At 35.1% G+C, this 15,317-nt stretch overlaps 1 protein-coding gene across 1 annotated transcript; it reads right to left on the minus strand.

Annotated features, from left to right (window-relative positions):
• Positions 1-1,263: 1,263 nt before the first annotated feature.
• Positions 1,264-13,672, minus strand: LOC120355605 (cubilin-like; the record flags this gene model as incomplete). The annotated part of the gene is made up of 8 exons (XM_039444181.1): positions 13,667-13,672; positions 13,139-13,301; positions 10,040-10,192; positions 8,337-8,607; positions 7,129-7,343; positions 5,260-5,481; positions 3,306-3,401; positions 1,264-1,509 (listed from the first exon to the last, which is right to left on the minus strand). Coding segments are annotated over exons 1-8 (1,372 nt in total), but the record flags the coding sequence as incomplete, so codon positions are not given.
• Positions 13,673-15,317: the final 1,645 nt, after the last annotated feature.

Consider the following 15,317-nt stretch of genomic DNA (forward strand, 5'->3'; position numbering starts at 1 on the left):
ACACATTCCATACACTGACCATAACCATACAAGATCAATGAATTAATCTTACATTTTTTGTTACAAATTCAATGTAGAATCTATAGGTGCGTACAGATATACGCGCCGCGAACATGAGCAATTCACTTTTAATCAGCTGTCTCTATCAGTATTTTTACAGAAATGGTAAGATACAGATAAAAAAAGCTTGGTATCAGCTGATATAAAAAGCTTGGCATCAGCTGATGCCAAGCTTTTTATAGCTGTATCTTATCATTTCTGTAAAAATACAGATATAGTCAGCTGATTAAAAGTGAATTCCTCATGTTCGCGGCGCGTATATCTGAACGCACCTTTACGTTATCGGCTGTTACACCTTTGTAAGACACTCAGTTTATAAATATTGATAATACTAGTGACCCCTTGAGTTGGAGAACTCACTCAAGAACTGTTGTATTTTAATCTTTGAAACCTGCAACTTTTGATTTTATAATACAGAGTTGATGAAAATTATGGAAACAGCTAATATTTCTCTTATACAAGAATCATTTGACAGTATGTTACATTGGGAATCCTATTTCGATAGAAATATTATTCTGGCGCTTCAACACTTAATTATTACCATAGAGAAACAATAGCGTAAGTAGATATCCCATGGTATAATGAGTTTATGTCGCAACTTTTACTGTTATCTCAAGCCGATTAGTGTCGATTATTGTCGATTTTTTCTGTTTTGGCCGGGTAAGAGTGTATCAACGGCACAATATGAGAGAATGTCAGTGTCACACAGCTTCAAGGAAAAGAAGTACGTGGACTATCGGCTTGATATAACAGTAGAAGTTACGACATAAACTTCCTATACCATGGGATATCTACTTACGCTATTGTTTCTCTATGATATTACCCAGCTGGAATCATGTGTCAGCGCGTGTGATAGCTCCCAAATAGCCTCAGCTGATGTTGTGAATGAATAGAAAAACTGTAGTAACTGCATGCAATGAATTATTCAGCTGACTGAATCATGAAATTTTGTTTCTTATGCACTTTCAATGTTATTCTTATATCCTGAAAAAGGAAGGAGGAGTAGGTCAATTGTGTTGTCCAACGAACTTGACCTGTGAAAAGGTTTGAAGAATACGTGTTCAAAATTTGAAGCTGATTGACAAATTCTTGCTAAAGTTATTGTAGATCATACACACAGACAGACAACGACTTCGGCCTTCAGTAAGTCAAAAGTGAGAACTTTGAAAATTTTAATAATATTTGTAACACTGAATCTCCCACCTGTCTGCACACTAACGGAAACGTTGAGCTTGATTCCCTTCGATCCACTCCTCGCCAAGCTGTTAATTTGTCGAATTTGGATGGTGTTGAGGTAGGAAGTGATCGAGAGAGGCACGACCTCCTCGTGACCAGGAGCTTCGCACAGCTTCCACCATGTGCCGTTGCCGCTAGGGTCGGCGTACGTGTCTTTCACCTCGATTTCACCCATGCCATCCGCGCACGACTTCTTGCCTTCCATGTCGTCCCCTGAAAAAATTAAGATTAATTCAAATTAAAATTTTAATCAAAAAAACATGTGAAAGTACTAATATTACCAAACACGAATACGAATCGATTCAAACTCAAATTTCTATTCAAAAGCACACAATAAAATCCAAATACAAATACAAAACAAAGTACTAGAATATCAAACACAAATACTAATTCTTTTTGAAACATTTTAACGACATGGGCCTTGTTTTTACTTTCCTTGCCCTATTACCATAGGTAAGGAAAGTATTGCTTTCCGAAAAAAATTAAGGTAACCAAATTTCTAAATTTCTATACATGTATGTCTGTGTACACGATATCTCATCTCCCAATTATCAACGGAATGACTTGAAATTTGGAACTCGAGGTTCGTGCAATATAAGGATCCGACAAGAACAATTTCGATCAAATGCAATTCAAGATGGCGGCTAAGATGACGAAAATGAGGGAAAAACAGATTTTCTCAAAAACGGCTCCAACGATTTTGATCAAATTTATACTTAAGATAGTCATTGCTGAGCTTTATCAACTGCCATAAGACCCATATCTGTGAGAATTCTAGGAGCTCCCCCCCATCTATGCAAAGTTTGATTCTAGATTCCCAATTATCAGGCTTCAGATACAATTTATACAAGAAATTCAAGTGGAAAAGATTGAGCATGGAAATCTCTACAATTGATGTTCAGTAACATTTCTACCCAAAAATGAAATAAGCTCGAATTCGAGAAAATAAGATTATTCAATTTGCAAACTGTTGGCAAGTGTTGATTCTATTAAATCATTCACTACGTAGAGATAGAAGAACTCGGGTGTCTCCAGCGTTATTGTCCTGTCACCAACTTACTCAGATCTTTGAATAGTAGACTTGAAATGCGCGTGAACACTAGCGTCAAGTGATCAATTTTCATAACGGCAAGGAAAGTTGTGTGAGTGCGTCACACTAGATTTTTCAGGACTGCTTTTATGGACAGTTTGTGTTCACAGCTGAACTGTTCATCTGAAGATGTGGCAGGTGTTACATAAAACCTTGTTCAATAATTCAAATTAATTTTTGAACAATATATTGACAACTCCAACGTCTTCTCCTTTCAATTCTGAAGAAATACCACATATTATATCATACAATCAAATCATTACTACCAATATAATTTAGACCAATTTAGATTTACGTTTTGACGCTACAGTCTAATTCAATGTTTATACAGAATTATTCAAAGAAAGCTGTCTAAGCGTTTTAAACTCTTCATAGAGAGTTATCTATGAGAAGAATAATATTCAAATGACAGTATTTCAAAATCTCTCTATCTCATTCTACAAACTAAGTTCTAGTTCTCTTTATTTTAATCAAAAACTCTTCACTTATATTCTATTGACTTCCATTTGAGCAAGACAATAGTGACAATGTTACAACTCAGTATGAAAATGAGAGATAACCGTAATGTCCCCGATGAATATTTTATACCAACTAAAACTGGGCTCTGCCAATGCTGCTATGCTGCATTTGATTATTTTAATCGAAGACTCTTCACTTATATGCTATTGACTTCCATTTGAGCAAGACAATAGTGACAATGTTACAACTTAGTATGAAAATAAGAGATAACTAAATGTCCCAGATGAATATTTTCTACTAACTTGAACTGGGCCAGTGTTGCAGCATGGCATGGGAATAAGATATAACTAAAAATGTCCCAGATGAATATTTTCCACTCACATAAACTGGGCTCTGTGTTGTAGAACTGCAGGTGAATTATCTTCCCAAGAGGCACAACAAGTCTATCAGTGAAGTCCACTTCCCGATGGCGGATTCAGCGGATAATTGACCCAATTCAAAGTTCCACCCGTCGTATTCCCAAGGTCCAGCACTCTGCCTTCGTGAACACTGCTCACTGCCAACAGAATAATTTTGTTCATTATAGAGTGGTTACAATTTTGAGAAGAGTTATATTCAGAAGAATAAGTATATCGATGGTTTTTATTACACTACGAACCTAGTTTTGTTGAAAAGTTTATCAACCACAAACCTAGTTTGTTTGAAAAGTTGATCAACTCCATACTTCGTTTGGTTGGAAGCTTTATCAACCACAAACTTGCTTGTTTGAGAATTTTATCAATCATGAACCTGGTTTGGTTGAGATAATTTCAGGAATACAGGGTTGTGCAGGGAGGATGGATGTTTTGAAATAACAGTTACACACTCATTTTTAAACGAAACCCAATACTCATTTTTTTAGTGTGTACCTTAGATGTTTCCATTAGAAAAATGAAAGGGGAAGAAATTAAAACATTCATTATGTACGAAAAGTAACATCTGTTAAATGCTGTCAATTGTTGTCCATACACTTCTATAGTTGTCCGTACCCCTCTGAAGTATTGCACGCGGTACCGCTCGAATTTCTATAGTGAGGTCCACGTTATAATGGCAGTGCATAGAAGAATAGGAATGCCGATTCTCTGCATTAATTAATTATATTTCTACACTGTCAAAAACATGATTGGCATCGTTGTGGACCTAGAAAAGGATAGTACCACCGGCTTTGTCGAATGATAGACAAGGATAGCAAAACCAAAGTTCATCAAATACTGTCATTATAACGTGGACCTCACTATAGTCTAATTCAGTCTCAAGTCCATTATTATTTTGTATTAGTCTTACACATACAGTATAGTTATTGCATCAATTATATTATATTTAGTCTTATTTTATACTTAGTCTTATATATTTATTTTTGCGTGAATTATATTATATAATAACTTCTGTATTATACAGAATATCATTATATTCTGTTTTTTTTCTATGCTACTTATGATTTCTGATGTACAATATTTTGATGTGCAATGGGTCTGTCTAGACCTAAAATAAAAACAATAAATCAATGTATAGTATTGTTTTTACAAAAACGGACAGCATTAAGCAGACGTTATTTTTCGTACATAATCAATTTTTAATTTTTCACTCATTAATTTTTATAATGGCAACATCCATGGTATACACACTGAGGGAATCAATTTTGAGTTTCGTTTGAAAATGAGTGTGTAACTGTTATTTTAAATCATCCGTACCTCCCTGCCCAACTCTGTAGTTTCAAAGGATAATCACTATAAAGGCGTCTGTAGTATTCTTGACGATATGTATAGCATTATCGATCGGCTATAGGATTCTTCTTGAAGTGTTAATCCGAATGTGTTAATTCCATTTCTTTCTCAAATTTCGATATGAATCCATTTTTTGATTCAAGCTTCCTACTTGTTCTCTACAATCGCTCATTTATTAATCAACTTATTTATTTCTCCATGATACATGATAAAATACGGTATCTTAATATAGTGGACCTTTCTTATGTTAAGATTAATAGATTATGGGATTGATACTATCTGAGGCTGGGGTTAGACCAAATCAGCATAGCAGCTAGAGCTTCTGAAGCATGAACATATAGAAGAAGCCTAACATATTATGAGAAGCATGATAAATGTATCAAAATATGTACGAATCCAATGTTAGTTCTCATGGGTTTAGAGTTTTCAAACTACTGCGGCTTGATTCAGATTTTTATTAAACTTGTTCATTCACTTGTTTGGTCCAACTTAGCCTTAGAATAATGTAATTATCCATCAATTATGAAAACACATAATGATAGAATAATTGGGGATCAAGTATTGGTCATTTAAAGTTTAAATGTTCAAAATCAAATATAAGTGAGATGAACTACGGTTACTTACAAAGGTACCTAGTTATGGAAAACTTACCGGTTTTGTATACAGCTCTGAACCCTCTTCCTTTTGGTTCGTCACCAGTTTTCAGGCGTATCTGAAGCCGTTCTCCAACCGACAGAAAAACGCCATCTGATAGCAGGTCTTTCCTCATGAAGGGTTGGATCCGCTCCGTACCACCACCCAGGCTGAGCTCTAGCAAAGCATCCGGCAAACTCATGTCGAAGTCTGTTATCTCCAGCCATACTCTCCTGCCAGCTGAAAAACGAAGAAATTCTAGAAGAAATCTTTAACCTAGAATTGGTTAACAGTCAATAATAAACAATTAAACTATCATGTTAGTCCAGTTTACCCAAATTGATATTTGGTCAAAATGTTTTTGCTGTCCTTATGAATTCTATTGGATTAAACCGATTATGTCAAACAGGTTATATGTTCACCAAGTTCCGTTTAATCTGATATACGAGTAATTCATGAGGGCAAGAAAAATTGATGTGTGTGTAACTAGCTTCAGACGAACAATTAGTAAGCTCTCTTTTCAACGGTATTGTACATGATATCCTTTGTAACATGATTCTGTCTCTTAAACTTCTGACAAGATACAGTGATCTAATCAGTGATATAAATCTTGTGTCGCCTTCAAAAAATATTCTAAAGTGTCTACTACAAGAGAGAATACCGAAAGATTGATTGAATAAGTTACATTCCGAGACAAAAGTTCTACATGACTCAAAGTATCATAATAGTAATGTAGGAAACTACCTGAAGTGAGAATACAAGAACTGTTGAATTCACTTCCTCTGCAGATAAGAACAACGTGGTGAGGCTAGAATGAATAAAATTTTAATTTAGTGATTTTGATCAGGGGTCTCCAACCTTTTTCATCCAAGGGCCACATTGTTGATTCTAGGGAGGCTTGGAGGGCCGAAAACAAGGATGTACGTGGAATTTGACTTGTTGAACCATTTGCTAATGTCTCGCAATGGTTGATCGCTGCTTGTTTACAGCTAATTCTACACTAATATATAAATATAATTATAAATATATATTTTATAAAGTATAAATATATATTTTAAAAGATCTGTTGCAATAACTCTCGGCGGGCCGTAGGTTGGAGAGCCCTGATTTAGATGATTAGTAAATACGTAAGTTCATGCTCGAACTCGTTAGATATGATCAGTTTGAACTTCCAAGAGGAATATACGTGATCATAAAATTGGAGTTTCTGTGATTGAGATAACATCATCATTGAACAATAAATTGATATTGATTTTGGTGCCGACAACTAGGCTACTATCTAACTCAAATCATACATATATTTTTCAATGATAAAACAATATTGAAACTTGAAGCTCCGCACCTATGGTCTAAACAAGTCGTTGTAATATTTAAAATAATAGGGTTCTTCAAGTTTTCATATTGTTTTTATTAATTATAAAAAGCCCATTCAAGTGAAGTGTTTTTATAAATTTTTCAATACATAATAATATTGATATGGGCATCTTTCTCCTCTTCTCTTGAAGCGTACTGATTTCATCGTCAATCATCAAGCTGATTGATAAATTTGTTTCGACTTTAAAAACAGTGTTCTTCAATGAATACAAGTTGAAGTATTTGCCTGACCACGCAGAGAGCGATCTGCTCTCCTTATGGGTGAAATATATTTTCAAAGGTGGAATCCTTGTTTATTTTCCCTACTCACAAGGAGCATTCATAGTCGCGAAACAGTCACAATGAGCGAAAAGGAAGTTGGGATGGCTGGAAATCATGCATGTAAAATGTGAACTTTCAAGTGATTTCTACCATTCACCAGGAGCGAGTACCGTGGTGGAACAGTACAAATGAGCTGGAATGAAGGAAATCATACATGTAAAAGTGAACTTCCAAGAGATTTCAGCCACTTACCAGGAGCCAGTATGGTGGTGGAACAGTCGAGATGAGCAAGCAGGAAATGGGGGTAGTTGGGGCTGGTGATGACTCCCTCCTTGGCGGTGAGAGTCTGCAGCGGACACCCTGACACATCCACGGCGTGCCACATCAGCGAGTAGCCGCCTCCCGATATCGAGTAGTCAGAGTGGAACCGAAGGCTCGCCGCGTTGCTCTCCGATACAAAATTCAGTCTGCGAAATTGAAAGTGATGGAGTGAACATTAGCATTTAATATGAAATAATAGAGTAGTATACAAAAGATGATACAATATTAAGTGTTCAAAAACAGCCTCCTGATATTGAGAGTGAGGCTAGCTACACACACATCGATTTTGGTCGTTCGATAAAAAATCGATCGTCCAAATGCCAATGGCAGCGCAATTAAATGAATGTGTGATTACAAACACATCGATCAACGATTTTTATTGTACGGACGCCGTGTAGTGGTCGTCTCTTGTCTCGACTAAACACGTCCGCCGTGTAGTGGTCGTTCAGTGGTCGTGAATACAGTGGTGCATGTGATCAAAGCGGCAACTTCATACACATAGAATTTGTAGTTCGTACGAACTTTTATCGAACGTTTGAGTAGAGAAGGGTTACTTAGCTCTACGATACAGAATTCAATCTGCGAAACAAATCGAAATATGGAAGTGAACAATGTGACTACAGCCAAAATCATTCAGTGATTCATGAGGTATGAGGTGATTAGACAGGACAGGTGAGTTTATCATGTTTGAAGACACATGCTCGTCATACAATCATGTACGAGAAAATTTCTTGAAGTTTCCTTTTTGTGACTTTGATTTTTGTTGTTTATTTTTTCTCCGCTGCTTCATTTCAGGTTGAATTATTCTTGTATCATTATGATTCGTAATTTCCCAGTAGTTTATTTTTTGTTATAAATTGTTTTTCTTTTCAGAAAATTTCGCGTGAACGTGTTCATCAGCATTCGAACACTCTTGTCCGTTCACAGACGAGACACACTTGGCCTGTCGATAGTGGCCAACCTTCCTCTCCAGCTTTCCAGTTGTGATGGATAATAATGCCCCACTCTTATCACGTCTCAAGTTGTGCCTGATCATGATGCCCTATTCTCCTCACCTTATCTAGTAATGATGAATAATAATGCCCTATTCTCCTCAATTTATCTAGTAATGAAAAATAATTATGCCCTATTTCCCTCACCTTTCAAGTTGAGCTGGATCATAATGGCCGCACAGCGTCTTCGGCTGCGTGCGTCGATTGGCGTCGCCAAGCTGCAGGAAATCATAGAGGCAGTGGGCCTGAGCCTCAAGGTCGAGTCGAGTGAAATGGATGACGATGCGGTGTGCCTCGGGTGCGGAGATGTTCACCCAGTAGTCCAGGTTGTGGAAGTAGGGGGCCGGGTAGCGGGGAGAGGTCAGTCGGCCCTCTGTCCCGTTCACGGTGCCGTTCAGGTTGAGGCCGGTGCCTGAAACTAAATGCAAGAATTTTTCAGGTTTTATATTTGTAATAGAGGCTGTGATATTTTCAAGATCTAAACAAGGCGTTTCTCCACATATCAGTATCAAATTCAGTGACTGGCCAAACAAAAATATAATTCTACAGATGGAAATAAATTGGAAGTTGCATTTGTTCAAATGCTAATTGATGAAAAATAATTATATGATAACGAATAATATTATATTATTAATATGATATTATGATATTTTAATATGAATATTATATATTATTAATTATGAATAATGACGAAATTCCAGTTAAATGTTGCAAATCACCCTGAAGACTTCTGCTACTCCAAATATTGACAACATGGTAAACAGCTAGTTGGAAATTCGATGAGCGCTACAATACAAAAATTATTTGTCAGCCCAGGAATCGAACCCTGTACCTCCTAATTGCCGGTCAGGAATGCTCACCCTTACACCAAACTGACAATATCTGAATAGCAGCGCTCATTTTATACAAAGCAATAGCGGCCAGCCAGTCTACAGATGGGAATAAATTGGAAGTTGCATTTGTTCAAATGCTAGTTAATTAATAATTATTATTAAACAAATCGCCGCAAATCACCCTGAAGACTTCTGCTACTGCAAAATTGACAACAGAGGGTAAACAGCTAGGTGAAAATTTCTGTTGTCAATATTTGTAGTAGCAGAAGTCTTCAGGGTGATTTGCAGCATTTAATTGGAATTTCGTTCAATAATAGTTAAAAATATTATTCCAATCCCATAATATATCATTTTCCATAGTCCACATCCTATATTCCATATTCCATAGATCATATCCTAACTCAACCTGGCCAAGCGGGTATGAAGCTGCCAAGCGACAATAATAATATTAGCATACATAATATATTATATTAAAATATTTTCTTGTCTCAGAACATAGATATGATAAATATTTTTTGTCATAGTTATTCAATTTCAGCTGTTTTACATCTATGAAATGAAGCCGGTGAACAGCTGATTGTAGAAAAATAAACATAATGATTCTCATTACAGCATACTAATCTGTAATAGAATTATATGTTTTCTTTACAGTCGAGTATGCTCCCTAGTTCCGAATTGGGAACAGCAAAACTGGTACAAGAAACCGTCTTTTAGCGCTCCAGGTGGAAGTTTTATCAACTACAATCAAGAAATTTCTGATTCAAAACTTGTAAACTTATGTTATGTTTATAGAATGCATGTGGTAATGTCAGGACAAGCAGGTGATATTTTATGTTTTTCAATTATTCTTTTCTAGACTATTTCGACAAAAAATAGTGTAAGTTACTTGGACGTGAATGTCTTTTGCAGTGCTGGAATGAAATTCTAGTCTCGGCTAACGCCTCGACTAGAAATATCATTCTCGCCTGCAAAAGGCCCCTTCCCGTCCTTGTGACATAATATACTACATTCAAGTACCTTGATTCTCTTTCTTGCAGACGTAACCACCAATAGAGCTGCAATCCTGAGCCTGCCAATATAACCCGCTGGGCAGTAGAGGTGTTGGAGTACTCGCCCATTGCATACCCAAGCATGCTAGCGACGAAGATAGGCCTGGTTTCTTCAGCCACGCTGCAATATAAATTAAAAAGTTCATATTAGAAACTGGTAGAGCCGGTCTATAGGATTTGTTTTTAAATTCATGAGTTGACCGACAAAGTACGTGAGTCTATTCAGTGAAAGAGTTATGAAAAAATTATGCAGTGTGATTCTCAATTATTGTCAAATAATTTGATAAGTGATAGTAGAGGTAAAAATAAGAAAAAAGTTCTCATAAACATATATCCATAAACGCTTCATTAGCGAGCTATACAGAGTGGAAGATTTCGCCCGGAATTCAGTTCCTCTGGTGAAATACACCAGTGTGAGTATTTTTTGAGAAAAAAGTTGAAATTTGCAATCAACTACAACCTATGAGTTATTAGTTCTCTCCTCATAAAACAGCAAATTTTTGTCGTGTAATGTACTACATAAAAATACATTTTATTCAACTTTTATTTATATTTAGTTCACACAGCTTACATTATTCTTTTCAGAATTTAATTCTCTAAAATTTTTATTGCGAAAAATTATTTGTTTACTGAACATTAAAGAAAGTTATTGGGCATCAAACGTAGAAGTCTGTGTTTTTCTACTTAGATTCTTTGCATATTTCAATTTTTTTCTCGAAAACCACTCACACTACAGCTTCCAAACTAGTTTTATTCATATATTTTTCTATATGAATCCAGCATAAAGCTTTTCAAAAACTACTCCTCGAACAATTCAGCATCGGTGTATTTCACCAGAGGAACTGAATTCCGGGCGAATCTTTCACTCTGTATAGCTCGCTAATGAAGTGTTTATGGATATTATATGTTCGTCAGAACTTTTTTCTTAGTTCTACCTCTACTATCACGTATTGAATTATATTACCATAATTAAGAATTACTCTGTATATATAATTTATAGTTATGATCTTCTCTGTTTAACTCAAACAGTTTCAAAAAATGAAAAGTGTCTACATTCTCTCTCTAAAAAAATAGGAGCTGGAAATAATTGTGGATATATCCTATACTATTAAACGAGCAATTTCTGTCTATATGTTTTTATGTTTAGATGTTTGGATGTTTAGATGTTTATATATCTGTATGTTACCGGATCTCGAAAACGGCTCTAAGGATTCTTTTGAAATTTGGAGCAAAGTAGGTTTATTATATGAAAGTTCGATTGCACTAGGTCTCAACCCTGGGATAACTCGCTGGAGGACGTTGAAAGGATGAATACGTCCTTGGATAAACAGCTGGAAATTTTGTCGTCTGTACCGTAATGGAAGAGAGTGAACGAGTGCATGTATGGTATTATCCAGCTGATCTCACGAGAAGGAAAATTCAGCAAGAGTAACTTATTTTCGTTCATGTGTTTTCGAAAACATGTTTACTTCAGAAAGTCCAAAATAGTAACTAGATGCTGTTAGTGTAGAATAGTACATAGTATATTAACAAATATTGTAGTAAACATAGTATATCATTCTAAATTGAATTCATAGTATATATATTTGTAATTGATGATGTGTTTGTTTTTTTGAAGTGTGAATAAATTGTTTTTTTGATGAGTGATAGTAGCTTAACCTAGATTTTGATTTGGACTGTAGTATAAATTTGAAAAGAGACAGTTTTGGGCATACTGTAAGCCTGTTATGCCTCCTCATATAACTGTGAAAATAATAAATAAATATAAACTATAAATTCAATCTTTTGTTACAAATTTTCTATACTTCTACTTTCCAGAGCGAAGCTCGGTCCCCCGATATTAAATCTTCATTCAGCCTCCGATATCAATAGAAAGTTCGTTTCTCTGTTCAAAATTGATAACAGATAGAATCTAGGAGATACGTGAATCAATGAGAAATGAATGTAGATTGATAAGAGATGATTAAATCATGAGAATGAAAAAATGCTGGTTCACACAAGATAACTTTTCTTAGATTGTGTCTTTCCTGAGTATTATATTATTTAATCTTCCTCAATGAAAAACCAATAGAGTATCAATCCACATTCAACCTATTACATTATCAATGGAAAGTTCTCTCTAACAATATATGTCATGGATGATGACGGATGAATACAAGGAGAAAATGCACCAAGAGATACATAAATTTTGTGAAGTGAACGACTACAAGGCTTAACCTATTTTCTACTATGTGTAACCTTATCTAAATTTGGGAAAGGAATAGTTCAAGGTTACCTTATTTTTTTCTCTCCCCATCATCTTGATGATGTACTCTTTGTATTGTATGAATCAATGGAAGATCAGATCAGATTAATGAGAGATTCAGATTCAGATTCAGATTCAGATTCCTTTATTCATGTGTTTAATAAAACATAATTCAACTTACGTTCTAGCGTTAAAAATAAATACCAGTAGCGGTAAAATAGCATAGTGAATCATATTAAACTAATGAGTTCTACAATAATATTGAGCAAGAAAAATTATGAAATATACAAAAGTTAAGGTACAACTGTAATGTTTTCACATGAAACTGTGAAGTTTGGACCTTGAGAAGTCCATTCTCAGAGAGGGTATCAAGGATACCCTCCCCTTCAGCACTTAACCGTAGAAAAAGAAAGTTAAAAATTCAAACGAAATATTATGTCTAAGCGAAAAAAATTAAGACTAAAAATATCAATAAGTAAAAACCATATCATAGAAACTAAAATCATTGAGAGAGATAAGAGATGATTGAATCATAAGATTGAAAATGAATTACACTTTTCTTAATACTCAATGAAACCGCAATATTCTGCATATTCTGATAAGACTTCAATTCAATTAACTTTCCAGGGAGGAACATGTATAACTTTGAAGGAGTTTGAAAGAGACCCACAAAACATGAAATATTACGTATTCAGTTGGAATAAAACAGTTGAAATCCAGCTTGAAAATGTGGCCTGTGTGATCACGAAACCATGGTCCTGTACCAAATTGAACTGTAGAACTTGACGATAAATGTGTGTTTTTATTCCAGTTGAAATTCACCTGTATAAGTCATTGGTGAGTTGTCCACCCAGTGCCAGTCGTCTGGTCCCTGCATTTGACCGCCGAGCCAGTAGATTGCGTTGGTTGAATAGTCACGTGACTCGCGGATTTTCGATACAACAAACCGCTCTTCCTCAGGGCTATTAACGCTGGCTAGGTCAGCCTGCAAAAATAAATAGAAAATCAATGATGGGAGATTCATGATTATCACACTGCCTAGATAAATAGATCAATCATTAACGAAATGCACAAAAGAATACAGTGAAATCATACAAAGAATACACAAGGAACAATCACAATACACATTTGTAAATCACAAAGAATACAGTGTGAAATTATCACAATACACAACAGAATACTCCCCTGACTCTATAATATGGATAAATATAGAAAGTATGAGAGAGCCAGGGGAACCTCATTATAAGCTAAGTTCTTTATGTTGAAATAATGTTTCTATTTTCATAATTTTTATCTATTTATTCATTTATTGAAGTAAACTTTCTAAGTTTTGCTCGGTTTCTCTATTGCCTTCATTTGTTTAGCTATTATTTTATTTAGGTACAAAAGAATACTCCCCTGACTCTATAAAATGGATGAATATAGAAAGTAACACATATATGATACAAATTCTCATATAAGTATGATTATTGTACAATTATATATAATTAAAAATCATACTTATATGAGGATTTGTATTATATATGTGTTATTTTCTATATTTATCCATATAATAGAGTCAGGGGAGTCCCTTTTATACATGACTAAAAAAATGAATGAATAAATAGATAAAAATTATGAAAAAAGAGACATCATTTCAACATGGAGAACTTAGCTTATAATGAGCTTCACTTTTTACGTTAGCACCTGATCAGCATTGATTTGTCATACTTGTCTGTGATAGAGGAATTAGATAGCTCTATCGTTTTCTACCTTTGCATCGTTACCAAATCGTTAATATGCTACAAAGACACATGATCAATTACCAGAGTATTCAATCACAATTACCGTACTGTCTGTCTGTATGGAAGTTTATTATCAAATCGTAAAAAAATATGATAGCTCTGTTCCATACTTTTCCACTATTAAAATTGAACTTGAATTTTGAAAAATCTGGTGTGGCGCACTCACACAACTTTCCTTGCCGTTATGAGAATTGATCAACTGACGCTAGTGTTCACGCGCATCTACTTATAAACAAAGATCTGAGTCAGCTGGTGACAGGACAATAACGCTGGAGACATACGAGGTCTGCTATCTCTTCATAGTGAATCATTTAATAGAATCAACAGTTGCCTACAGTTTGCAATTGAATAATCATATTTTCTCGAATTTCGAGCTTAAATTGTATCTGAAGCATGACAATTGGGAATCTAAAATCGAACTTTGCATAGATGGAGCGGAGCTCCAGGGGACTTGGACTCAGGGGACCTTGAAACGTATATAAATTTAGAAATTGGGGTACCTTAATTTTTTCGGAAGCAATACTTTCCTTACCTATGTAATAGGGCAAGGAAAGTGAAAGGACACTTATGGAGTGAAAATGCACTAATGTCATTAGAGTAAATTCCTACAGTCTGATGATGACCAACAACAGGTCGAAACGATCGATGTAAGTGCATTTCCACTCCATAAGTGTTTTCCAAAATTCAAGTTTAGTATATGATATGCTCATTTTATCCATGAATTGAATATTATTTTTGGGATGAAATGATTAAGTATTATCAATAATAAATGTTGGAACAGATATACAGGTATAACTTGAATCACAGCTATCTATCATACAATACGGTGGGGAAAGAAAACCTGAAATCAACGCCCTCCTATCATTTTCACTGGCTTCAAACCTGAATCTCACTATACAACTCTATCTCAAAAAGTAAAACCATAGAATAACCAATCTATCTCTACTCGGTTACACGTAGGCTACTCGAATTACAAACTATCTTTGAATCGTTATTTCATGGTAATAGTTAATTAATTGTAGTTGAATTTGTGGTGCGGTATTTTTGATATAGACAGGAGCAGTTGCTAAAATCCCTAGTTTGCAAATAAATTTGCAATAAGTTAAGGCCGTCCGGCTCGCAAATATGCTGGGTTCAGACCACAGCTCTAGCTCAGTAGTAGATGCATGAATATTCCAAATATAATGAATCACCATAGGGTTCAATAACTGGTGATC

This window comes from Nilaparvata lugens, unplaced genomic scaffold, assembly GCF_014356525.2.
Source record: "Nilaparvata lugens isolate BPH unplaced genomic scaffold, ASM1435652v1 scaffold3364, whole genome shotgun sequence".
NCBI classification, from domain to species: Eukaryota; Metazoa; Arthropoda; class Insecta; order Hemiptera; family Delphacidae; genus Nilaparvata; species Nilaparvata lugens.